The sequence below is a fragment of the Somniosus microcephalus genome, chromosome 5 (genome assembly GCF_052327205.1).
Source record: "Somniosus microcephalus isolate GS21.2 chromosome 5, FLI_Smic_1.0, whole genome shotgun sequence".
In the NCBI taxonomy this organism is placed as follows: domain Eukaryota; kingdom Metazoa; phylum Chordata; class Chondrichthyes; order Squaliformes; family Somniosidae; genus Somniosus; species Somniosus microcephalus.
Window position 1 is genome coordinate 99,316,409 of NC_140991.1, and position 25,848 is coordinate 99,342,256.

The 25,848-nt window shown below is 47.9% G+C and overlaps 1 protein-coding gene across 2 annotated transcripts in view; it reads right to left on the reverse strand.

The window, feature by feature from the left end:
* Window positions 1-2,002: 2,002 nt before the first annotated feature.
* LOC147117228 (polypeptide N-acetylgalactosaminyltransferase 15-like) overlaps window positions 2,003-25,848 on the reverse strand; it is a 149,270-nt gene continuing 125,424 nt past the window's right edge. The window contains exons 8-10 of one of the 2 annotated variants that reach the window (XM_085988028.1): window positions 18,015-18,116; window positions 17,576-17,719; window positions 2,003-4,711 (exon numbers count right to left, since the gene is read on the reverse strand). In XM_085988028.1, coding sequence (XP_085844154.1) covers window positions 4,562-4,711; window positions 17,576-17,719; window positions 18,015-18,116 — 396 coding nt within the window. In that variant the 3' untranslated portion in view covers window positions 2,003-4,561. Of the gene's footprint in view, window positions 4,712-17,575; window positions 17,720-18,014; window positions 18,117-25,848 lie in introns of those variants that run through there. The other variant, XM_085988029.1, reaches the window with a different exon arrangement.

Consider the following 25,848-nt stretch of genomic DNA (forward strand, 5'->3'; position numbering starts at 1 on the left):
CTTTATCTTTTTTTTTTCATTTCTCGCCAGCCATCGATTAGCCCGGCACTCTGCTGCAGTGCATCGGGCTGATCAGGCCAGATCGCAGCTGCCGTCGGGGACCAGGTAAGTTTTCCCCTTGCAAAGCTTGCTGCGATGGCCCTTCCCTTTAAGGGAGGGTAGGAGTCTTCCAACGCGGCAGTGCTGCACGGCCCATTGAGCAGCGCTGCTCACCTGCCGCCCCGCCTGCTGCCTGTTGCACTCCAGGAAGGAAATCAAGCGCTCCACTTCCTTCTTAGAGCACAAACCCCAAATTTTTTAAAAGTTGAACAGCATTAGCATTTGGTGCTAATTTATTCAACTTTGAAAAGTTAGCGCCCCAAATGGGGCTATACCGAATTTCTCACCTTTACTCTCTTATGATAGATTTGCCTGCTCTCACATCCTCTAGTGTCCGCCTCTTCCTGGTCTCTGGTTCATGTGTGTCTCTCTGTAACATCTCACATGTCATAACTGGATTAAAATTGGAAAGCTATTTGGAATAATGTGTGACATCCCTCTCAGAGGCTTCATTCTCTTAACTGCTGGTGCAACTTCCTCTTTACATCTCTGGATTCCAGATGTTTAAAGCGTCTGTTATTTTAAACTGAGTAAAACTTTGGCAAAGGGGCTTGGAGCTGTGATGCGTATGTGTAATTTATATGTGATACATAGGCACAGGTGTGTAATAGGACTGATTTCCCCAGCTGAGCTGGCCAAAATAGCCGTGAAATCCCTTTGAAAATAATGGAAGTTTCTAAAACTTTTAAGTGGGAAAAGGTTAAACACCAAGTTACTGTGCCAAAACAAAGATGTTAAGGTAAGTTTAAGTACAACAAAGAAATTCTAAAATAAAATAGTTGTTTTGTTCCAGCACTAAAAAATGAAGAAACTGCAAAGGACTAAGGCTCAGTCTTCATCTGCTGGTTCTTAGGTTGAGCTTCTTTCACAGTTAATTACATTTTAAGATTGAATGATGAATGATGTATTAAGGTTTAAAAAAGCTTTAGCAACTGCTGCCAGCATAAAAACATCATCTTGCACACGAACTAACTGCTCCAGTCTAATTCTAGCTGGTGAAGCTTACTTGACACCTCGCCTGATACTAATTGTTCAAGGACTGACCATAAATGCTCATCCTCTAATTGATGTAAAACATTGATGTTTACTGAAGTAAGGGAATGTCTATAAATGTTTTTATTCCATCATTACAGTACTCTGATACAAACCTCATTGTGAGGATAATAATGGAATTAACTTATAATTATAGAGTCTGTTTCTCATTACCCTAAGTAACAGTAAAACTAGCAAAGTTTTACAGAAGCTTGGAGCTGCTGAAACATTGGCAGATCTCAGTGGCGGTTTCTTTTCCTGTTCGTGAATCTGATTTGTTTGAGTGAGTTATCTGATGTAGATCCAAGTGTAGTATTATATTGACTCATGAGGCATAGGAAATGTTCATTTAAATATCTGAGGGATTTGATCGTGGAAAAAAATAAAAGGCTCCAAGTGAAGCAGGAAATGGGCCACTTCTTTCCCCTTACCACATATATTCCCTGCAGTCTGCACTCTGCCAGTATAAACATGTAGAGAAGGATACAAGCAAAAATGGTAAAGATACTGAACAACCTAAAAGGATTCAACAGCCAGCAGTACTTTAAGTCTGTTTCTTGCAAAATAACACATAAAGCATATCATAGAGTATTAGTGAAATCCCTACAAAAGATTTTAGATTAAAAAATAATGTTCAGATCGCAGTGACAATGAAGCATGTTAACAGATTTGAGCTAAAATACAACTGGTCTTAATTAAATTCAATAATGGGGAGGGTGGAATTGAAGTTATTCTTATTCCATGACTCTGAAAGAAATCATTCTAGTCGAACACATAAGCATAGAAGCTGTTATATATAAATCATGGGACATCATGTGTAGCTTGTTTTATTACTAGCTGGTTCTAGTACAACAACAATGACAACAACCACTTGTATTTATATAGTGCCTTTAATGTAGTAAAAAGTCCCAAGGCACTTCACAGGAGTATTATAAAACAGAATTTGACACCAAGCTACATAAGGCGAAATTAGGGCAGATGAGGGTCAAAGAGGTAGGTTTTAAGGAGTGTCTTAAAGGAGGAAGGAGAGGTAGAGAGGCGGCGAGGTATAGGAAGGGAATTCCAGAGCTTAGGGCCTAGGCAGCAGAAGGCACGGCCACCAATGGTTGAGTGATTAAAATCAGGGATGCTCAAGAGGGCAGATATCTCACGGGGTTGTGGGGCTGGAGGAGATTACAGAGATAGGGAGGGGCAAGGCCATGGAGGGATTTGAAAACAAGGATGAGAATTTTAAAATTGAGGTGTTGCTTAACCGGGAGCCAATGTAGGTCAGCACGCACAGGGGTGATGGGTGAACAGGACTTGGTGCGAGTTAGGACACAGGCAGCTGAGTTTTGTATTTTCTCAAGTTTACGTAGGGTAGAATGTGGGAGACCAGCCAGGAGTGTGTTGGAATAGTCAAGTCTAGAGGTAACAAAGGCATGGATGAGGGTTTCAGCAACAGATGAGCTGAGGCAGAAGCAGAGACGGGCGATGTTACAGAGGAGGAAATAGGCGGTCCTAATTATGGCACGGATAAGTGGTTGGAAGGTCAGTTCAGGGTCAAATATGACACCAAGGTTGCGAACAGTCTGGTTCAGCCTCAGACAGATGCTAGGGAGAGGGACGGAGTCGGTGGCGGGGACCGAAGACAATGGCTTTGGTCTTCCCAATATTTAGTTGGAGGAAATTTCTGCTCATCCAGTACTGACAATTTAGAGACAATGGAGAGGTCGAGAGAAATGGTGGTGAGGTGGAGCTGGGTGTCGTCAGCGTACATGTGGAAACTGACTCTGTGTTTTCGGATGATGTTGCCGAGGGGCAGCACTTAGATGAGAAATAGGAGGGGGGGCCAAGGATAGATCCTTGGGGGGCACCAGAGGTAACGATGTGGGAGCGGGAAGAGAAGCCATTGCAGGTAATTCTCTGGCTATGATTGGATAGATAAGAACAGAACCAGGCGAGTGCAGTCTCACCCAGCTGGGCGATGGTGGAGAGGCGGTGGAGGAGGATAAAGTGGTCGACCATGTCAAAGGCTGCAGACAGGTCGCGAAGAATGAGGAGGGATAGTTTACCTTTGTCACAGTCACATAGGATGTAATTTGTGACTTTGATAAGAGCCATTTCGATACTGTGGCAGGGGCAGAAACCCAATTGGAGGAATTCAAACATGAAGTTCCGGGAAAGATGGCTTCGGATTTGGGAGGCGACAACACGTTCAAGGACTTTGGAGAGGAAAGGAAGGTTGGAGATGGGGCGGTAGTTTGCAAGGACGGAGGGTCAAGGGTTGACTTTTTGAGGAGAGGGGGACAGTACCTGAGGGGAAAGAACCGTTAACAATATCACCTAACATAGGAGCCGGAAAAGGATTAGTTACTGTTATATATGACTGAAAAATAGATGGACCAAAGTATATATCCCACATTTGTAGAAAATGAAGGCTGATTATTTCATTCCACAAGGCTGAATAGTAACACCAGTATGCTGCACTTCATAAAGGGTCATGGTTAAACTATCCCTTCCCACAAACATACAACTACTGTACACCTCATTCTGACTTTATCATTTTATTAGTTGGTCTCCTATGGCATTGCTTACTGATAAAAATATTAAACATAATTTTAAAATATTAAACTATTAAAATAACCAACAAAAATGTTAAACATAATTTTAAAATATTAAACAATATTTAAATGATGCCCCGTTTCAATCAGGCCTTGGGCCTACCTGTTGCAGCACAGGGATTGTTCCCTGTGTCCAGTTCACACATGCAAGCCGCGCTATGCAGTTTATACCCCAGTGTTCCTTTTTTAACTGCTCATTCAAATAACTCATATCAAATGCCCTTTCACATAGTTGTCCTTCAATGCTGTCTGTACTCGATATCAAGTTTGTACAAGTAAGATAACAAGTTGATGCATTGACTGGACGCTATTTGATTTACTGACTAAGGAAGGAAAAAATGATACCATTGCAATATTTAACACAATGGGAAAAATGGGACAACTTGACAAGAATGTTGTACAGATTTATTTTTTGTTCAAGCATTAAAGTACATTATGCGTTGTCCAACAAAAATGGAAACTGATGTAAAAACTGAAAATCCTGCAAATGCACAGTAGGCTGGCCAATGGATACTGCCTTTGATGAGAATTACTTTAGTTTCTTCCTCAGTGGCCCTTGTTACAACTGGAGTTTAGAGTGATTCATTGTGCCACATAATGTAACCCACATTGTTTATCTTTCCCCGTCCTGTTCAAAGATGGCCTTGGAAATATTTAAAGTTTGCTTCCATTCTATTGTGAGGATTTCCTTCAGTACAACAGAACTACAAGGCACACTTTGTTGTCAGCAGTCTGAGTTCTGTACATCCTTGAAATCTCGACTGCTCCTGACCAGACAGGCGCATATGAGCTGCAGCCGTCACACAGTAGGTGTCGGAGACGACAGCTCATCTCTCGTTCATGACTATCAGTTGCTCGAATCGCCACAACTGCTGGGTGGTGTATTTGTTGCACGGTCTCAGAAACAAGCCTTTGCTTGTTCCATTCTTTATTGCCTCAATGCACTTGCCAGAAAAGACATGGATAATTTCTCCACTCTGTAAAGGAAAAGCAGAATATCTACTTAGATCTTTGTAGCACAAGAAGCACATGTTCCTGGCACATAGCTGTTAGGAAAATCACAAATCTGACACAAGATCAGTTCTTTTCTTTTAAAAGTATGGCCGGAATTTTCACCTTGCGTCGGGTTGGTGCGTGTGGGCAGCGTAGCGGGTCGGGAACGCGATGTTCTGAGCAACGCGCTGCTCAGAGTGACTTTCAGTTAATGGCCCCAATTGAAAGAATCATGCACGTTTCCCGGCCCTATTAAATGGTGTGGGTCTGATAACGTCATTGATGACTCGTTTCCAAAGCCCATACTTAAAGCAACCTTGCACTGCACTCACTTGAAGGTTTCCAGAGGAGGGTGGAAGGTGTGAAAGAATGGCTAAAACTTTTGAAACAGGAGCTTGAGAGATGCTGGCGGTGGGAGACGGAGGGCTTGATTTTGCCGGCGCTCAGAGGGCGGGTTTGGAGGCAGGTCCGCTGTCAAAATAGCAAAGATTGACAGCGGTTAGTAAACCCGCTGTGAACCCACCTCCACACGAGTCTCCCAGGTGTCGGGTCTGTCAGCGGAGAACTGACCCGACACCAAGAGGCAGGGGAGACAATTGAGATCATTAAATGGCTTGTTAACAGCCAATTTAATGGTATTTTGAATCTTCCTTCCAATTTTACGTGCTCCCCCACGGGTTACCCGCTGTTCGGGGAACATGCCAGCTCACCCTGGTGTGAGTTGAGTCTGCTCTGATGTATCTGATAAGCTGACAGCTGCAGAAGTGGTGTAAAGGATGCCATGTTGCAGATGGTCAGTTTCAGAGCACAGAAACTGTTGATTAGGTGAGAGATGCAGTAACAATGAAGCATGTCACCCCGCAGCTACAGAGAGTTCAGGAGAATAGTAAGTGGGTGGCCATCCGGCAGGGTAGGAAGAGGCAAGCCGTGCAAGAATCCTCCAGAGTGTGGCACTCTCAAACCGGTTTTCAGTAGTGAACAACGGTGAGGGTGATGACACCCTGGAGGAGTGCAGTCTACAGCACATCCATGGCACTGTGGGGCAAATGACTACACAGGGGGGCACAGCGAAGTGTAGAAATGCAGTGGCCATAGTGGATTTGATCGTCAGGCATTTCTGCAAGTCCTGCATGGTGAGTTGCCTCCCTGGTGCCAGGGTAAAGGACATCACTGAGAGGATGCAGAACATTTTGACCAGGGAAGGGGAACAGCCAGAAGTCATGGTCCATGTGGGAACCAATGACATAGGAAGGAAAAGGGTTGAGGTCCTGTAGTCAGAGTTTCAGGAGTTCTGGAGAAAATTAAAAAGCAGGACCTCAAGGGTAGTAATCTCTGGATTACTCCCAGTGCCACACGCTTGTGAATATATAGGATGAGTGGTTAACATGTGCCTGGAGAAATGGTGCAGGAGGGAGGACTTCAGACTCCTGGGGCAGGAGGGGCCTATTCAAGGTGGACGGGTTGCACCTCAACAGAGCTGGGACCAATGTCCTCACGGGATGGTTAACTAGTGCTGTGGGGGAGGGTTTAAATGAATTTGGCAGGGGGATGGGCACCAGGATGAAACGAGAGGAAAACAAGATGCACAGAGGACTGAGAGAAACAAATAGCACTAGATTAAAGAATAATTCAGAAATAGGAGGGATCAGACTGGGGCAAATGTGAAGCAGTTTAAGATGGGTTTGGAGTGACTGTGCTTAAATGCACGTAGTGTGGGAAATAGGGCTGGTGAGCTGCAGGCACAAGTTGCCACATGTGACTATGATATAGTGGCAATAACAGACCTGGCTCAAAGAAGGCGAGGACTGGGAACTTGGCTACTGGGGAAATTGGCTACAAGGTATTCAGGAAAAATAGGGAAGGAAAAAAAGGAGGGGTGGCAGTATTGATCAAATAAACGATTATAGCACTGGAGAGAGATGATTTATGTGAGGGGTCAAAGACAGGACCTATTTGGTTAAAATTAAGCAACAATAGAGGAGTTATTACACTACTGGGTGTATACTATAGGGCACCAAATAGTGGGAAGGAGATAGAGGAACAAATTTGCAGACAAATTACAGAAAGCTGCAAGAAATACAGAGTAGTGATAATGGGGGACGTCAATTATCTTAATATAGATTGGGATAGTAACAGTGTAAAGTGCAAAGAGGGGGAGGAATTCCTGAAATGTGTACAAGAGAACTTTCTTGATCAGTGTATTTCCAGCCCACCGAGGAAGGAAGCAGTGCTCGATCTAGTTCTGGGGAATGAAGTGGGGCCAATGGAGCATGGTTCAGCACTAACACAAATGGCTCAACAGGCCAGGGAAAGAGCACCCAGGGTCTCGCACACAGCACTCCAGCTTTGTGCAAGGAGTCAAACGTGGAAGCAAGATCCTCTACCCACAGGGGGCCAGAAGGCCCTCCAGGAAGAAGGATGTGGGACCAGATCGCTGAGGCTCTCACTGCCAGCAGTGTTATCCCCAGGACCTGGCTCCAGTGCAAAAAAGAAGCTTCATGACCTCAGACCACTGGTCAAGGTCAGTAAATGCATCTTCAAAAGCCGTCTCCTACCAACTGCACCACTAGCCTCACACACTGCTCAATGCACGACACCCCCCCTCTCCCCACCACATTACTCATCTACCGACAATCTCTACCAAACAAGGCACACCTCCTATTCCTAACTTCACCTCACCCCCTTGGAGGAGAAGCTGCTGCCCATTCTTGGCAGGGGCAGGGCTGAGCCCGTGGCCAGCGGCGGGGCTGAAAGGATACAAGATGCTGGTATCCTCATATGTTATCCTCCTTCTCACATCCCACTTCCCCTTCATCCCAAAATCTTTGCTGATGTACAAGCTGCGCATGATATAAACATGGAGCTCTTGCTTTCTGTGGTAAACCACTTTTATCGTTCACTATCGTTACACTATGGTTATCACTGTTTATATCGTTACACTATGGTTATCACTGTTTACACTGTTGTATCACTACACAAGGTCACCTCTTGCCACGCTGTTATACCTGGGCTGACCACAGCTGACTCTGCCCATGGCTCCGCCTGCTTGCCCAGGTATAAAGGTGGTCGACTGGCTGGTATTCCTCCTTGTTGGATCCGATCACCCACGAGGGTGGGCTCTGTTATTTAGCCAATAAAAACCTATAGTTACTAACTTAACTCGTCGCTTTTCATGAACTGAATTGATAGGTGATATACCTATCAATTCCTCCAATAAAAGGCGAAGAGTTACGAAGGTGACTAAAGGTTTACCACATTCACCCCTTGTTTAGAATTAAGTCCGGCGGGGTGAAGTGTACTACCAATTCTGGTAGGTCAGTCTGTCCGGAGGCTTCGTAAGCCTCTCCGATCGCCGCAGCGGTGGTGTTGCCTTATCCGGTGCTGGTGCCTTATCCGGTGTTGATGCTGGTGTTTGCGTGGTCGGCGAGGGCTCGTGGGGTTCCGGCATGCCGTCTACCTGGGCTGGGGTTGGGGGGGGTGGTGGCGGTGTTTCCGGATCGGCTGAGGGTGCGAGGTCTCGTAGGGAGACAGTGTCCTCCCGCCCGTCTGGGTACGCCACGTAGGCGTACTGGGGGTTGGCGTGCAGGAGGTTCACCCTCTCGACCAGGGGGTCCGTTTTATGGGCCCTCACGTGTTTCCGCAGCCAGACCGGCCCCGGGGCGGTCAGCCAGGTTGGTAGAGTGGTTCCCGTAGTCGACTTCCTGGGGAAAACGAACATTCGTTCATGGGGGGTGGTGTTAGTGGCCGTGCAAAGTAATGACCGGATGGAGTGCAGCGCTGTCGGGAGGACTTCTTGCCAGCGGGAGGTTGGGAGGCCCTTAGACTTTAAGGCTAAGAGGACGGCCTTCCATACCGTCGCGTTCTCTCTTTCCACCTGACCGTTACCTCTGGGGTTGTAGCTGGTGGTCCTGCTTGCTGCAATACCTCTCTCTAGGAGGAATTGCCGGAGTTCCTCGCTCATGAAGGAGGAGCCCCGGTCGCTGTGTATATAGTTCGGGAACCCGAACAAGGCGAAGAGGGCATTCAGGCACTTGATGACCGTGCTACTGGTCATGTCGGGGCAGGGGAAGGCAAAGGGGAAACGGGAGTACTCATCAACGATGTTGAGGAAGTACACATTACGGTCAGAGGACGGGAGGGGCCCCTTAAAGTCGATGCTCAGGCGCTCGAAGGGGCGGGTGGCCTTGATCAGGCTTGCTCGGTCCGGCCTATAGAAGTGCGGTTTGCACTCCGCACAGGTCTGGCAGTTCCTGGTCATGGTCCTGACCTCCTCGATGGAGTAGGTCAGGTTGCGGGCCTTAATGAAATGGTAGAGTCTGGTGACTCCGGGGTGGCAGAGCTGGTCGTGGAGGGTCTGAAGCCTATCGATATGCGCGCTGGCGCATGTCATTCGTGAAAGGGCATCAGGGGATTCGTTCAGCTTGCCTGGCCGGTACAAGATCTCATAATCGTAGGTGGAGAGCTCGATTCTCCATCTCAAAATCTTGTCATTCTTGATTTTGCCCTTCAGCTTGTTATTAAACATGAAAGCCACCGAACGCTGGTCGGTGAGGAGGGTAAATCGTTTGCCTGCCAGGTAGTGCCTCCAGCGCCGTACTGCCTCCACGATCGCCTGGGCCTCTTTCTCGACCGACGAATGTCGGATCTCGGGGCCCTGTAGGGTCCTTGAGAAGAAGGCCACTGGCCTCCCCTCCTGGTTTAGGGTGGCGGCTAAGGCGAAGTCGGATGCGTCGCTCTCCACCTGGAAGGGGATGGACTCGTCCACTGCGTGCATCGTGGCCTTGGCTATGTCTCCCTTAATGAGGGAGAAGGCCGCGCACGCCTCCTCCGTGAGGGGGAAGGAAGTGGCTTTCAGGAGGGGTCTGGCTTTGTCCGCGTAATTGGGTACCCATTGGGCATAGTAGGCGAAAAGCCCCAGGGTTCTCCTAAGTGCTTTAGGGCAGTGGGGGAGGGGTAGCTCCATGAGGGGGCGCATTCTTTCTGGGTCGGGGCCGATGATTCCGTTCTCCACTACGCAGCCGAGGATGGCAAGGCGTGTGGTGTTAAACACGCATTTCTCCTTATTGTAGGTGAGGTTCAGCCGTTGGGCCGTACGGAGGAATTTCTCCAGATTCGCGTCATGTTCCTGCCGGTCGCGGCCGCAGATAGTGACGTTATCTAGGTAGGGGAATGTAGCCTGCAGTTCGTTCTGGTCAACCATCTGGTCCATCTCCCTTTGGAAGACCGAGACCCCATTAGTGACACCGAAGGGGACCCTAAGGAAGTGGTATAGGCGCCCATTCGCCTCGAAGGCGGTATACTGGCGGTCCTCAGGGTGGATAGGGAGTTGGTGGTAGGCCGACTTCAGGTCGATGGTCGAGAATACTTTATACTGTGCAATCTGATTGACCATGTCAGATATGCGGGGGAGGGGGTATGCGTCCAGCTGGGTATATCTGTTTATGGTCTGGCTGTAGTCGATGACCAGGCGGTTTTTATCGCCGGTCTTTACGACTACGACCTGGGCACGCCAGGGGCTGCTGCTCCCCTCGATAATGCCCTCTTTCAGGAGGCGCCGCACCTCAGAGCTAATGAAGGCTCTGTCCCCGGCGCTATACCGCCTGCTCTTGGTAGCGACGGGTTTGCAGTCAGGGGTAAGGTTAGCAAACAGAGAGGGTGGCGGGACCTTGAGGGTGGAGAGGCTGCAGGTGTTACGCGGTGGGCGGTTTAACGTTTGCTGGTTGTTGACTGTGAGTGGGGGGAGGGGTCCACCGTATGCTAGGGTTACGCTTTGGAGGTGGGATTGGAAGTCCAGCCCTAGTAGGACGGCAGCGCAGAGATGGGGGAGGACGAGGAGTTTAAAGTTTTTATACTCCGTGCCCTTAACCGACAGGGTCACGACACAGTAGCCGCTGATGTCCGTGGCGTGGGACCTCGATGCCATCGAGATTCGGCTGCGCGTTGGTAGGACAGAGAGGGAGTAGTGGCTCACCGTGTCTGGGTGGATGAAGCTCTCCGTGCTTCCGCTGTCGAACAGGCAGGTCGTGGTGTGGCCGTTCACTTTGATGTCCATCATTGACTTGGACAGATGGTGCGGGCGGGCTTGGTCCAGGGTGACGGAAGCTAGTGTGTAGCTGAGCGAGTCGTTGTCATCTGCGGGCGAGGCGGTCGGGCGTGGTGAGTAAAATGGCGTCTCCCACGAGGTAGGGCAAAATGACGGAGAAGATGGCTGCCCCCGTAGCTCACATGAGGCACTATTGGGGTCGGTTGCCTTAATCAAAGATGGCCGCCCCCATGACTCATGTGTGGGGATGCTGGCCTCAGTTGCCCTAAACAAAGATGGCCACCCCCATGACTCATGTGTGGGGATGCTGGCCTCAGTTGCCCTAAACGAAGATGGCCGCCCCCATAGTTCGCATGCGGCACTGCTGGCCTCTGAGGATCCGCTCCTGCAGGCCTTGGAGAAGTGGCCTTTCTTCAGGCAGGTTCTGCATGTGGAGTTCTTGGCTGGGCAGCGCGACCTCGGGTGCTTCTCCTGGCCACAAAAAAAACAGCCGGCGGCCCGATCGCGGATGCCCGATGTCGGGGCCGGTGCCGGGGGTGGCGGGGCCGGTCGGGTCCGGGACGCCGACGCAGAGGTAGGTCCCGGGGGCGGCGCTGGGAAGGGTGCTGTGGTAGGGGTCGGGCCCGAGTCCCAGGGTCGCGAGCAGTACCTGGTGAATGCTTCCTGATCTTGGTGGGCCACTTCCAGGGAGATAGCGAGGGCTTCAGCTTTTTCCATGCTGAGGTCTTTAGCTTCCAGCAGTCTTTGCCGTGAGTACTCGGACCGTAGGCCTTTCAGGAATGCGTCGCGGATATTATCTTCAGTATTTTCGGCTGCCGACACCGATTTAAAGTCACAGTTCCTGGCGAGTGCATATAGCGCCTGTGAGAATTCGGCTACTGATTCTCCTGGCTGTTGCGGCCGTGATCTTAGGAGGTGCCTAGCGTACATGTAGTTTACCGGGGTCCGGTACTTCTGTTTCAGCAGGTTGATGGCGGTCTCGTAGGTAGTCATGTCCTCGATGAGAGTGTATACTCTCGGGCTCAGTTGCGCCTGCAGGACACTTAGTTTGGATGCCTGAGGGACGCTGGATTCTCTCAGGTATGATTCGAAGCAGACCAGCCAGTGTTTAAAGTCTGCGGCTGAGTTTGCTGCTCGTGGGTTCAGGTCCAGGTACGGCGGTCTGAGGGCTCGCAGCCAAGCTGGCTGGTGTGGCTGTGCTCCTGGGAGCTGCGCTGGTGGCTCCTCCGCCGGTTGTGACTCGTTGTCGGACATCATTAAATTTAGTCAATAAAATTGATATACCTATCAATTCCTCCAATAAAAGGCGAAGAGTTACGAAGGTGACTAAAGGTTTACCACAATAGGTATATCACTTTCCTTGCCTCCCCTCATCACAACCCTACCCTTGTGCCTTCCTCATTTCATACACCCAAGAAATCCAGCCTGCCCAGCCAGTGGTTGACCAAGAAGAGGGAGAGGAGAGTGAAGAAGAAGAAGAAACCCGTCACTCGATTTCACACTCCCAGCCACCAGCTCCTCGAGGTTGACCTGCAAGGCCATTTGCAGTGTTTTTACAAATTTGTTCATGGGATCTGGGCGTCGCTGGCAAGGTCAGCATTTATTGCCCATCCCTAATTGCCCTTGAGAAGGTGGTGGTGAGCTATCTTCTTGAACTGCTGCAGTCCGTGTGGTGAAGGTACTCCCACAGTACTGTTAGGGAGGGAGTGCCAGGATTTTGACCCAGCGACAATGAAGGAACGGCGATATGCTTCTAAGCCAGGATGATATATGACTTGGCGGGGAACTTGGAGGGGGTGGTGTTCCCATGCGCCTGCTGCCCTTGTCCTTCTAGGTGGTAGAGGTCGCGGGTTTGGGAGGTGCTGCCGAAGAAGCCTTGATGAGTTGCTGCAGTGCATCTTGTAGATGGTACACACTGCAGCCATGGTACGCTGGTGGTGGAGGGAGTGAATGTTTAAGGTGGTGGATGGGGTGCCAATCAAGCAGGCTGCTTTGTCCTGGATGGTGTCGAGCTTCTTGAGTGCTGTTGGAGCTGCACTCATCCAAGCAAGTGGAGAGTGTTCCATCACACTAATTACTTTTGCCTTGTAGATGGTGGAAAGGCTTTGAGGAGTCAGGAGGTGAGACACTTGCCATAGAATACCCAGCCTCTGACCTGCTGTTGTTGCCACAGTATATATGTGGCTGGTCTAGTTAAGTTTCTGGTTAATGGTGACCCCCAGGATGTTGGTGGTGGGGAATTCAGCGATGGTAATGCCATTGAAAGTCAAGGGGAGGTGGTTAGACTCTCGCTTGTTGGAGATAGTCATTGCCTGACACTTGTGTGGCGTGAATGTTATCTGCCACTTATCAGCCCAAGCCTGGATGTCATCCAGGTTTTGTTGCATGCGGGCATGGATGACTTCATTATCTGAGGAGTTGAGAATGGCACTGCAATTGGCACTGAACAGTGTCCCCCACTGAAAGTAAGCAGCCTTCCACCAGCCATGCTGCAGTCACTAGGGAAGCACTGCGTGACATCACTAAGATAAACAAAGGCACATGCAAGAGAGTCACTAAGGGAATGCACAAGGGTGATGAACTTCACCAAAATGGCGGCCACCGTGTCCCACGCCGGAAGCGGGCAGAAGCGAAGCGGCCGCAATTTTTTGCTGAAATATGGCGCTAACGGTCGGGGGTAAGGTAGGGAATTTCTAGGCCATAGACCGTGATTGTGATTGGGCAAGAAGGTGGCAGATGGAGTATAATGTAGGGAAGTGTGAAATTATCCACTTTAGTAGGAAGAATAGAAAAGCAGAATATTTTTTAAAAGGTGAGAGACTAGTATATGTTGGTATTCAAAGGGATTTGGGTGTACTTGTACATGAATCACAGAATGTTAACATGCAGGTACAGCAGGCAATTAGGAAGATAAATGGTATGTTCGCCTTTATTGCAAGGGAGTTGTAGTATAAGAGTAAGGAAGTCTTGTTGCAATTATATAGGGCTTTGATGAGACCACACGTGGAGTACTGTGTTCAGTTTTGGACTCCTTACCTCAGGAAGGATATTCTTGCCTTAGAAGGGATGCAAAAGGTTCACTAGACTGATTCCTGGGATGAGAGGGTTGTCCTATGAGGGGTGATTGAGTAGAATGGGCCTATATTCTATGGAGTTTAGAAGAATGAGAGGTGATCTCATTGAAATGTATAAAATTCTTAGAGGGTAGATGCTGAGAGGCTGTTTCCACTGGCTGGAGAGTCTAGAACTAGGGCTCATAGGGGGAGAAGTTGCATATCGCCCCATTTGGGGGCAGTAACATCCGGAAGGCGGGACATTTTGCACCAGGCGCGGAAGTTGTGCCCCACTCACTAAATTCGGGTTACCACCCCCAGAAGGAAGTGGAGCGCTAAATCAAGTGTTCCTCTTCCTTCCTGGGGCAGGAGCGGGTTGCATGGATCAGCAGCGCTACGCACTGAGCCGCGTAGAGCTGCCGCGTACGAGGGGCTCTTCCCTCAATTAAAGGGAAGGGCCCAAGCTGCATACTCTGCCAAAGAAGAAGCTACCTACCTGGACCAGCGGGGAGTGGGGGTGCCGCGTGATCAGCCGAGTGCTGGGCTGAGCGATCGTGGCATGAACCTGCCAACATACCGCAACCAGAGCGGCAATGAAAACGGCACCTTTTTTTCACAGCAGCCAGCCACCTCCCCTTTGAATTTCGCCTTGGTAGCGGCCGGCCGCCCGGTATGCATCCCCTGAAGCTGTTGCTGTCATCGCCTGGCGTAGTTTCAGGGGACGATACCCAATTTAGGGTCTGGGGCGCTAATGGGGTGATGCGCCCGGAGATGATGTCATGATCTCCGGGCGCAGGAGATCGGGGCGCAATGCTGTAGTGCCGCCGCTAAACTACCGCCAAATATGGCGGCAATCGTTAGCGGCACCGCGCCCGGTCACAAAGTCATTTGCGCCTTCAGGGGGCGCTAACGGGAGGCGCAAATGACCCAAATTTCTCCCCTATAGTCTCAGGATAAGGGTTCGGTCATTTAGAACTAGATGAGGGTTGTGAATCTTTGGAATTCTCTATCCCAGAAGGCTGTGGATGCTCAGTCGAGGAGTATGTTGAAGACAGATCGAAAGATTTTTGGGCACTAAGGGAATCAAGGAATATGGGGATAGGGTGGGAAAGTGAAGTTGAGGTAGAAGTTCAGTCACGATCTTATTGAAGGGCCGTATGGCCTATTACTGGTCCTATTTCTTATGTTCTTAACTTGGCAAATACAGGGCAGTCAGCTGAACGTCGGTGATGGGGAAACTTTTAGAGACAATAATCTGGAATAAATTATTTGGCATTTGGAAAAGCATGGGCTAATAAATGAGTCAGCACGGTTTTATTAACGGCAAATTGTGTTTGACTAGCGTAATTGAGTTCTTTGATGAAGTAACAGAGAGAGTTGATGAGGGCAGTGCGGTTGATGTTGTGTAAATGGATTTTCAACAGGCTTTTGACAAAGTACCATACAATAGACTTGTTAGCAAAATTCAAGACCATGGGATTAAAGGGTCAGTGGCAGCATGGATACAAAATTGGCTAATGGACAGAAAGCAGAGAGCAGTGGTGAATGGTTGTTGGTTCCCCAGGGGTCTGTATCCCTGGCCCAAGACCGCACAAAGTGGAGGAGAAGCATCCGGGAAGGCGCCAAACACCTTGAGTCTCTTTGCCGGGAGCAAGCAGAAGCCAAGTGCAGGCAGCGCAAGGAGCGCACGTCAACCCAAGCACCCCACCCACCTGCCCCTTCAACCACTGTCTGCCCCACCTGTGACAGAGACTGCAGGTCCCGCTTTGGACTCATCAGTCACTTGAGAACTCATTTTTTAATGTGGAAGCAAGTCATCCTCGGTTCCGAGGGACTGCCTAAGAAAGAAAAGAGAAAGAAAGGTATTAGGACCACTGCTCTTTTTGATATATATTAACGACCTGGACTTGGGTATACAGGACATAATTTAAAAGTTTACAGTTGACATGAAACTCAGAAATGTAGTAAACAATGAGGAGGATAGTAACAGACTTCAGGTGGACATAGACTAGTGAAATGGGCAGACACAGAGAAGTGTGAAGGGATACATTTTGGTAGAAAGAATGAGGAGAGACAATCTGAATTAAATAGCACAATTGTAGAGGGGGTGCAGGAACAGAGAGACCTAGGGGTGTATGTACACAAATCTTTGAAGGTGGCAGGACAAGTTGAGAAGGCTGTTAAAAAAGCATATGGGAACCTTGGCTTTATTAATAGAGGCATAGGGCTGGATTTTGCCAGCCTCAAGGAAGCGGGTCTGCCGGTAAAGTTGCAGAAAGTGGGGGTGGCTGGCAAACCCGCCCCCATCCCGCCTCTGTGCCCTTTTGCCAGGAGGCGGGAAGCTGTCCTGACCCGGGTCCCATCTCCTCGTGGCGGGAAAGGGATTAAATCCTTTTAACTGCCTGTTAACAGATAGTTAACAGGCAGAAAAAAGGATTAATCCCATTTTACCTTTTCAACTGCAGACTTCCCGACCTCTGAGAACCCCGCCGGGTTGGAGGAGACGTGAAGGAGGTCTGCGGGGGTCGGAGGGGTCTGAAAGTGAGATGTAGAGGTGAGTGATGGGCGCAAGTGTGGAGAAGTAAGTATGTAAAGTGAGTGTAAAGTGTTAAAAAATGTTCACTTACCTTTGTTTCTGCCTACAGCCTTCATCTGCTCTGGATCGGGAGTCCTGACATCTTCCTTGTAGATTTCACAGACTGGCTGTTGGATCCTCCGAACCAACAGTCATCTGAAATCTACAAAGTAGAAAGGTTTGCTGAGTCCTGAACACAAGGGCTCATCAAACTACACAGAATGTCAGTGTTTGACAGCTTCACAGAGCTGTCAAATGCTGACATTTCTTCTTTCAAGAAATCTTGACAGATGGCATGTCAGACGTTGATGTGCTCTGTCAGTGACTTCCCCCTAATTGGCCTGCTGAGCCCGCAGGGCGGGCTTAACAAGGTCAATCAGGGGAAAATCCCGCTGGTTGGCCAGAAGATGATGGAGGTGGGACTGAGACCTGACTAGCAGCAGTCCCACCTCCAACTCGTCTCCATTCACTAGATCCAGCCCATAGAGTACAAAAGCAAGGAAGTTATGCTAAATCTTTATAAAACACTGGTTCAGTCTCAGCTGGAATACTGTGTTCAATTCTGGGTACCACACTTTAGGAAGGATGCCAAGGCCTTAGAGAGGGTACAGAAGAGATTTCCTAGAACAGTACCAGGGATGAGGAACTTCAGTTATGTGAGAGACTAAAGAAACTGGGGTTGTTCTCTTTAGAGCAAAGAAGGTTAAGAGGAGATTTGATAGAGGTGTTCAAAATTATGAATGGTTTTGTTCGAGTAAATAAGGTGAAACTGTTTCCACTGGCAGAAGGGTCGGTAACCAGAGGACACAGATTTAAGGTGATTGGCAAAAGAACCAGGGGCGAAATGAGGAAACTTTTTTTACACTGCGAGATGCTGTGACCTGGAATGCACTGCCTGAAAGGATGGTGGAAGCAGATTCAATAATAATATTCAAACTTGGATAAATACCTGAAGGGAAAATATTTACAGGGCTATGGGAAAAGAGCAGGGGAGTGGGAGTAATTGGGTAGCTCTACCGGCACAGACACAATGGGCCGAATGGCCTTCCGTGCTGTATCATTCTATGATTCTATGATTTGAATTAAGTAAGTTTAGATTCAGAGGAGTAGAGTATACTTACACATAGTACAAATAGTCATTCCTATATGTCAAGTTAATTGTTGGAGCATGACATACCTTCTGTACATCCCATTGCTGTTGTGATTCCATCCTGTTCTCTCTGGTACAGTCCTGCAATATGACCTGTTCATTTCTAACATCAATGCAAAATTGCACAATGGCACCAAACCGGATTTCTCTTACACTGTTATATTCAAAGTGCTGTGTGAAAAAAGAATAAGAATAGGTTTGTTAACATTACTGCATTGTGTAGTGATGCATTAGAACTGTGTATAATCGACTGTGGAATAAGCCAAGTTTATGCTAATTGCACCAAAGCATGGTCGCTATTAAAATAATTATTCAACTATACATAGACAGGATAATTTGACGCAATGTTTTAAGCCATGACAGCAACACATCTGTTAATTTTTCATACAAAGCAATAGCATATTTTATATGCAACAAATATTTAGCAGTGAAACATACATGGAACATGATGTACTTCAGACATTACCTGATTCCCATTGCCACTGCATGGAGCAAGTGCAACAGGGTATCCACCTGTGCTCCATTTGGTCTCATAATCTGCACAATAGCCTGTGCCAATGTTGTAGAGCTGGAAGCAGAAAGGAAGTGCATAGAATGAGGACATTTATAGTCAGTATTCTTGCTTCATTTCTGCTGCTCAGTACATTTTGTTCTATGTTTAAAATAGGACAACTAAGAGTTGCAGTCAATTTAGAGAAAACAATTAATTACAGTCAGTACGTTTAATATTTTTTCTTATAAAATAACTGCACATTAAATTTAGAATGCAATCAGTTTTCTTCCACGGATTGTGACATTGAAGATGCATTCGAAAGAAAATAAACAAGGTTCAATGAAGCTTATTATAACAAACTGTTATTAAAAACTTCTTTATTTATATGCAACAAGTATTTTATTTCAGATTTCCAGCACTTGTAGTATTTTGTTTGTATTGTTATTATTAAAAACTGCCTGTTCTAGGCAAAAAAAACTTTCTCTCTGTTTATAACTGTAGTGTATGTACTTTGCAGAAGGAACTATATTCTGCAGCCCCTGTATACTGCAGTACCAGTAGTGACCAGCCCTGTATATAAGCCTGTGTAGTAACTTTGCATAGTTAGTTCCAGTTTGTCTCCACTCAGTAAAGACCTGTTGTAACCCACTCCTGCAGTCCGTGTCTCAATTACACACGGACATTAAACAATAAGTCTGAGGAGCCAAGGAAGGTTCGCATCTGTGGGGACTTCAAGGTGACGGTGAACCCAGTCCTTCACACAGCACAATATCCTCTCCTGACGATAGAAGATATTTTCGCCTCACTATCTGGAGGGAAGCGTTTTACAAAAATTGACCTAGCACAAGCATATTTGCAGATGGAGGTTGAAGAATCCTCTAGGAAGTATCTCATGATAAACACTCACAAAGGTCTTTACCAGTATAATCGACTGGTATTTGGAGTAGCATCAGCTCCGGCGATATGGCAAAGAGCGATGGAACAAGTCCTGCAAGGGATTCCGGGGACTCAGTGTTACTTGGACGACATCCTAGTGACAGGTGAAGATGACAGTGAACACCTTGCCAACCTAGAGCAGGTGCTCACTAGACTAAGAGAACATGGGCTACGAACCAATTGCCCCAAGTGCGAGTTTTTTAAGAAACAGATATCGTATTGTGGCCACGTGATTGATGAAGAGGGGTTACATAAGTCCCCTGACAAAATTGAAGCGGTAGTTAAGGCTCCAGCACCTGAAAATGTGTCGCAACTGAGGTCATTCCTCGGATTGGTGAATTACTACCATAAGTTTTTGCCGAATTTGTCCACAATTCTGCACCCACTGAACGCCCTACTACAAACTGGAGTAGCATGGAAATGGAGCGATGAATGTAAGCGGGCCTTTCAGAAGAGTAAAGACCTAATCACTTCAAGAGAAGTATTGGCTCACTACAACCCATCACTACCGATAAGACTGGCGTGTGATGCGCCTCCCTACGGCATTGGAGCGGTACTGTCACATAAATTCCTTGATGGTTCAGAGAGGCCGATAGCTTTTGCGTCACGCTCGTTAACTTCAGCCGAGCGTAACTACGCCCAAATTGACAGAGAGGCCCTCAGCCTGGTGTGGGGGGTGAAGAAGTTCAATCACTACCTGCATGGTCAGAAATTTACTCTACTAACTGATCATCAACCTCTTGTCTCCATTTTCAACCCTCAGAAGGGCGTCCCGATAATGACAGCACAACGGCTGCAGAGGTGGTCCCTTTTCCTAGGGGCACACCATTATGACATCGAGTACAAAGGAACTAAACAGCATGGGAATGCTGATGGATTGTCGCGCCTACCGTTGCCGACGGTGGAAGAAGCACCTGCAGTGGATCCAGTGGAGATATTCCACTCGACCATAGTCGAATGTCTACCTGTGACGAATGCAAACATAGAAAAGGAAACACGAAATGACCCGACACTCTCCTGGGTCTATGATTTAATGGTGAAGGGATGGCCAGCACATGGCGAACCACTGTTGCCAGCATTCTCGCCGAGAAGAGAACAGCTGTCAGTGTGCAGAGGAACCTTGATGTGTGGATCCAGAGTAGTAATTCCACCCAAATTGAAGGATAGAGTGCTCAATGAGCTTCATGAGGGTCATCTGGGAGGGGTAAAAATGAAGAACTTAGCCAGAGCATTTGTGTGGTGGCCGGGAATCAATAGAGAAATCGAAGAGATGACCAAGAGCTGTACAGGATGCCAGAAGGTCCAAAACGCCCCACCACAAGCCCCTCTACATCCATGGGAGTGGCCCTCATCTCCATGGCAAAGGGTGCACATTGATTTTGCTGGTCCATTTATGGACTCGATGTTTTTAATTGCGATGGATGCACAAAGTGGCCAAAGGTAATAAAAATGTCCTCAACCAGCACAGAAAAAACTATCACAGTCTTACGAACCATATTCGCCAGAAATGGGCTGCCTGAACAGATTTGCTCCGACAATGTACCGCAGTTTGTGTCTGAAGAGTTCCGGAGGTTCTTAAAGAACAATGGTGTTAAGCATTACACATCCGCCCCATATCATCCAGCCACCAATGGATTGGCTGAGAGGTTCGTTCAAACATTCAAGAAGGCTATCAAGGCAATGTGTAATGAAGACATACCCCTACAACACAAGGTGGATAACTTCTTGTTTGCCTACCGGAATGCGACACATGCGGTTACCAACCAAACTCCAGCCATGATGTTCTTCAATCGAAGACTACGATGCCGCTTGGATTTGGTTAAGCCAAACATCAGAAGAGATGTGGAGAACAGGCAGTTTCAGAATATGAATGAAAGGCCGACCAGGAGTTTTAAGATAGGTCAACCAGTTTTGGCCCGGGACTACCGCACAGAGAAATGGTAGCCAGGAACAATCTGTACACGGCAAGGACCACGAATGTATACTGTGGACGTTGGAGAGAACATTGTAAGACGCCATGCTGACCAGATTCTAGAGTCACTGGAAAACCTCAACTCCACACCACGATCCGATACACCTGGTGATGAAACCGAAGTACCAATTGCATCTACCTCAGAATCGGGAATATTGGAAGCAGACGAACCCAACAACGACGTTGATTCCGAATCAACTCTGCCAGAAGAACCTGATACCCCAAAGAGGCGTTATCCAGACAGAATCAGGAAGCCTCCTCAAAGACTGAACTTATAATTGCTTAACTTCAGCTAATGTATATGACAACTGTAATTGTAAATATGTTATTTAATTATTAATCGAATGTTATGTGCTGTTTAGCTAAAAGGGGAGGAATTGAATGTATGTCCTTTGCAGAAGGAACTATATTCTGCAGCCCCTGTATACTGCAGTACCAGCCGTGACCACCCCTGTATATAAGCCTGTGTAGTAACTTTGCATAGTTAGTTCCAGTTTTTCTCCACTCAGTAAAGACCTGTTGTAACCCACTCCTGCAGTCCGTGTCTTAATTACACACGAACATTGTTGTGTATGTCCCTTTAAGGGAATAACTGGTCTCAGACTGCAGTACCGGCAGTGACCATCCCTGTATAAAAGGCCCTGGCAGGCTTCTGTAGTTTCAGTTTCCAGATTGTCTCCATTCAGTAAAGACTTGTTAAACCAACTCCTGCATTCCGTGTCTCCATTAACACACGGATTTAATACTGGCGACGAGTAAGAAACGAACTTACCTGCAACTCAGCAGCACCTCAGACGACGTTATTGAAGGTCGAAGCCAGAAAAGAAAAAAAAAAAATAATCCAAAGGAACTCGAGAAACGGGCATCGACCATGGGCAACCGCCCTCCAAATCATCGGATTGAAAACTTGCAGGGGAGACTGTCAAGAGCCAGGCTTGGTTCCCCAGTCTGTGGTTTCCCAGCTAATCGGGCTGGTGGCAGGTAGTGCACTGATCCTTCCTGGGCTGCGGCGGGCTAGAGCTCGATCGGGTGGCTCTGCAACGGGGCTAGGCAGCGAGTCGGGAAGCAAAGAGAGAGAGAGAGGGTGGAGCACACAGGGCGCGGCCGGTGCTTCGCAGCCGTGCAGCGTTCGGACCTAAGAAGAGGGAGGGAAGTGTCCCAGAGGGTCCGCTCCACGACGGGAACGGTTAAAAATAAAAATACCGCAGAGAGCGGCGTTGACAGCAGCGGCAGTGGCGGGAAAGCACGGGAGGCGCCACCTTAACTTGGCGGGGAAGAAGGAAAAGCGCGGGAGGCGCCATTTTGATCCATCGGGGACGAAGGAAAAGCGCGGGAGACGCCATCTTAGATTTTCAAGATGCCAAAGACTGGCGATATCACTGCCTTCGATAATGCAATAGAAGACTGGACCACGTATGTGGAAAGAGTCGAGGTATATTGCGAGGCAAACGAAATAGCCGAGGGGAAAAAGGCATCGGTATTGCTAAATTTAATGGGCGCAAGAACGTACGGCCTATTGCGGGACCTGATTACTCCAGCCAAACCGAAGGCAAAGAGTTTTAACGAAATTGTTGCTATCCTACAGGAACACCTAAATCTGATAGCAGAAAGATTTAAATTCCACAGGAGAAATCAGCATAAAAATGAGAGCAATGCTGATTACCTTACGGAACTACGCAAGCTATCAAAGCACTGCCAGTTCGGAGCAGGACTGGCAGATACCTTACGGGACAAATTTGTCTGTGGACTCCTGAGTGAAGGAACCTAGAAGAGGTTACTCTCAGAGAAAGAGCTGACGCTAGATAAGGCTTTCAGCGTGGCAGTATCGTACGAAGCAGCAGCAAGGGGAGCTGCGGAAATACAACAAAAGCCACAGGAATATGGCACCCACGAAATGACACGGGGATTTGCAAAATGTTATCGCTGCGGCAGAACAAACCATGACCAGAAGGACTGCTGGTCCAAGGACAAAATATGCAGGCAATGCGGAAAGATGGGACACATTGCACGAGTTTGCAGGTCTGAGAAGAAGACCAACGATAATAAAAAGGCTACTAAGGAACCGTACAGGAAAGTACAAAAGATGACGGACAGTAGTTCCGAAGACCAGATGAGCGATAGTGAATCCGGGAACAAGAGACTAAGCTGTCTCAAACTTCACAACGTAATCGCAAAAGAGGATCACCGAACCATTTGGGTCACCCTCACGATAGCAGGGTCTCAAGTCAAAATGGAATTGGATACAGGATCAGCTCTAACCGTCATGAATCGACGAGACTACGAGCGGCTATTCTCACACATACCCTTGAGAGAGACATCCATTGTCTTGAGGACATATACGGGGCAAAAAGTATAACCCAGAGGGAAAATAAGGGTGCCTGTCGAATACAACAGCAAGAAAATACGGAACTTGCATTCTGCAAGATGGTGGACCACCGTTATTGGGACGTGAATGGATCAGAAAGATAAGTTTAGACTGGCACTCCATTCAGGCACTGACGGTGGCTGGTAAAAAGGATGACGACGTCACTCCTGGACGATTGTCAACAATCTTAGCTGATGCCAAAGAGGTATTTCAACAAGAACTGGGCACTCTTAAAGGCATAACCGCCTCGATAAAAATAGAGGAGAATGCAATTCCCAAGTTTTTCAAAGCAAGACCGGTACCATATGCAATTCGCCCAGCCGTCGAGGCAGAGCTGGAGAATCTGGAGAATGCAGGCGTGTTACCTAAGGTAGACTGGAGCGAGTGGGCGACACCCATCGTTCCTGTCATGAAGAAAACGTTAAACAATAAGTCTGAGGAGCCAAGGAAGGTTCGCATCTGTGGGGACTTCAAGGTGACAGTGAACCCAGTCCTTCACACAGTACAATATCCTCTTCCAAGGATAGAAGATATCTTCGCCTCACTATCCGGAGGGGAGCGTTTTACAAAAATTGACCTAGCGCAAGCATATTTGCAGATGGAGGTTGAAGAATCCTCTAGGAAGTATCTCACGATAAACACTCACAAAGCTCTTTACCGGTATAATCGACTGGTATTCGGAGTAGCATCAGCTCCGACGATATGGCAAAGAGCGATGGAACAAGTCCTGCAAGGGATTCCGAGGACTCAGTGTTACTTGGACGACATCCTAGTGACAGGTGAAGATGACAGTGAACACCTTGCCAACCTAGAGCAGGTGCTCACTGGACTACGTGAACATGGGCTACGAGCCAATTGCCCCAAGTGCGAGTTTTTTAAGAAACAGATATCGTATTGTGGCCACGTGATTGATGAAGAGGGGTTGCATAAGTCCCCTGACAAAATTGAAGCGGTAGTTAAGGCTCCAGCGCCTGAAAATGTGTCACAACTGAGGTCATTCCTCGGATTGGTGAATTACTACCATAAGTTTTTGCCGAATTTGTCCACAATTCTGCATCCACTGAACGCCCTACTACGAATGGGAGTAGCATGGAAATGGAGCAATGAATGTAAGCGGGCCTTTCAGAAGAGTAAGGACCTAATCACTTCAAGAGAAGTATTGGCTCACTACAACCCATCACTACCGATAAGACTGGCGTGTGATGCGTCTCCCTACGGCATTGGGGCGGTACTGTCACATAAATTCCTTGATGGTTCTGAGAGGCCGATAGCTTTTGCATCACGCTCGTTAACTTCAGCCGAGCGTAACTACGCCCAGATTGACAGAGAGGCCCTCAGCCTGGTGTGGGGGGTGAAGAAGTTCAATCACTACCTGCACGGTCAGAAATTTACTCTACTAACTGATCATCAACCTCTCGTCTCCATTTTCAACCCTCAGAAGGGCGTACCGATAATGACGGCACAACGGCTACAGAAGTGGTCCCTTTTCCTAGGGGCACACCAATATGACATCGAGTACAAAGGAACTAAACAGCATGGGAATGCTGATGGATTGTCGCGCCTACCGTTGCCGACGGTGGAAGAAGAACTGGCAGTGGATCCAGTGGAGTTATTCCACCGACTATTGTCGAATGTCTCCCTGTGACGAATGCAAACATAGAAAAGGAAACACGAAATGACCCGACACTCTCCTAGGTCTATGATTTAACGGTGAAGGGATGGCCAGCACATGGCGAACCACTGCTGCCAGCATTCTCGCCGAGAAGAGAACAGCTGTCAGTGTGCAGAGGAAACTTGATGTGTGGATCCAGAGTAGTAATTCCACCCAAATTGAAGGATAGAGTGCTCAATGAGCTTCATGAGGGTCATCTGGGAGGGGTAAAAATGAAGAACTTAGCCAGAGCGTTTGTGTGGTGGCTGGGAATCGATAGAGAAATCGAAGAGATGACCAAGAGCTGTACAGGATGCCAGAACGTCCAAAACGCCCCACCACAAGCCCCTCTACATCCATGGGAGTGGCCCTCATCTCCATGGCAAAGGGTGCACATTGATTTTGCTGGTCCCTTTATGGACTCGATGTTTTTAATTGCGGTGGATGCACATTCAAAGTGGCCAGAGGTAATAAAAATGTCCTCAACCACCACAGAAAAAACGATCACAGTCTTACGAACCATATTCGCCAGGAATGGGCTGCCTGAATAGATTTGCTCTGACAATGGGCCACAGTTTGTGTCTGAAGAGTTCCGGAGGTTCTTAAAGAACAATGGTGTTAAGCATTACACATCCGCCCCATATCATCCAGCCACTAATGGATTGGCCGAGAGGTTCGTTCAAACATTCAAGAAGGCTATCAAGGCAATGTGTAATGAAGATATACCCCTACAGCACAAGGTGGATAACTTCTTGTTTGCCTACCGGAATGCGACACATGCGGTTACCAACCAAACTCCAGCCATGATGTTCTTCAATCGAAGACTACGATGCCGCTTGGATTTGGTTAAGCCAAACATCAGAAGAGATGTGGAGAACAGGCA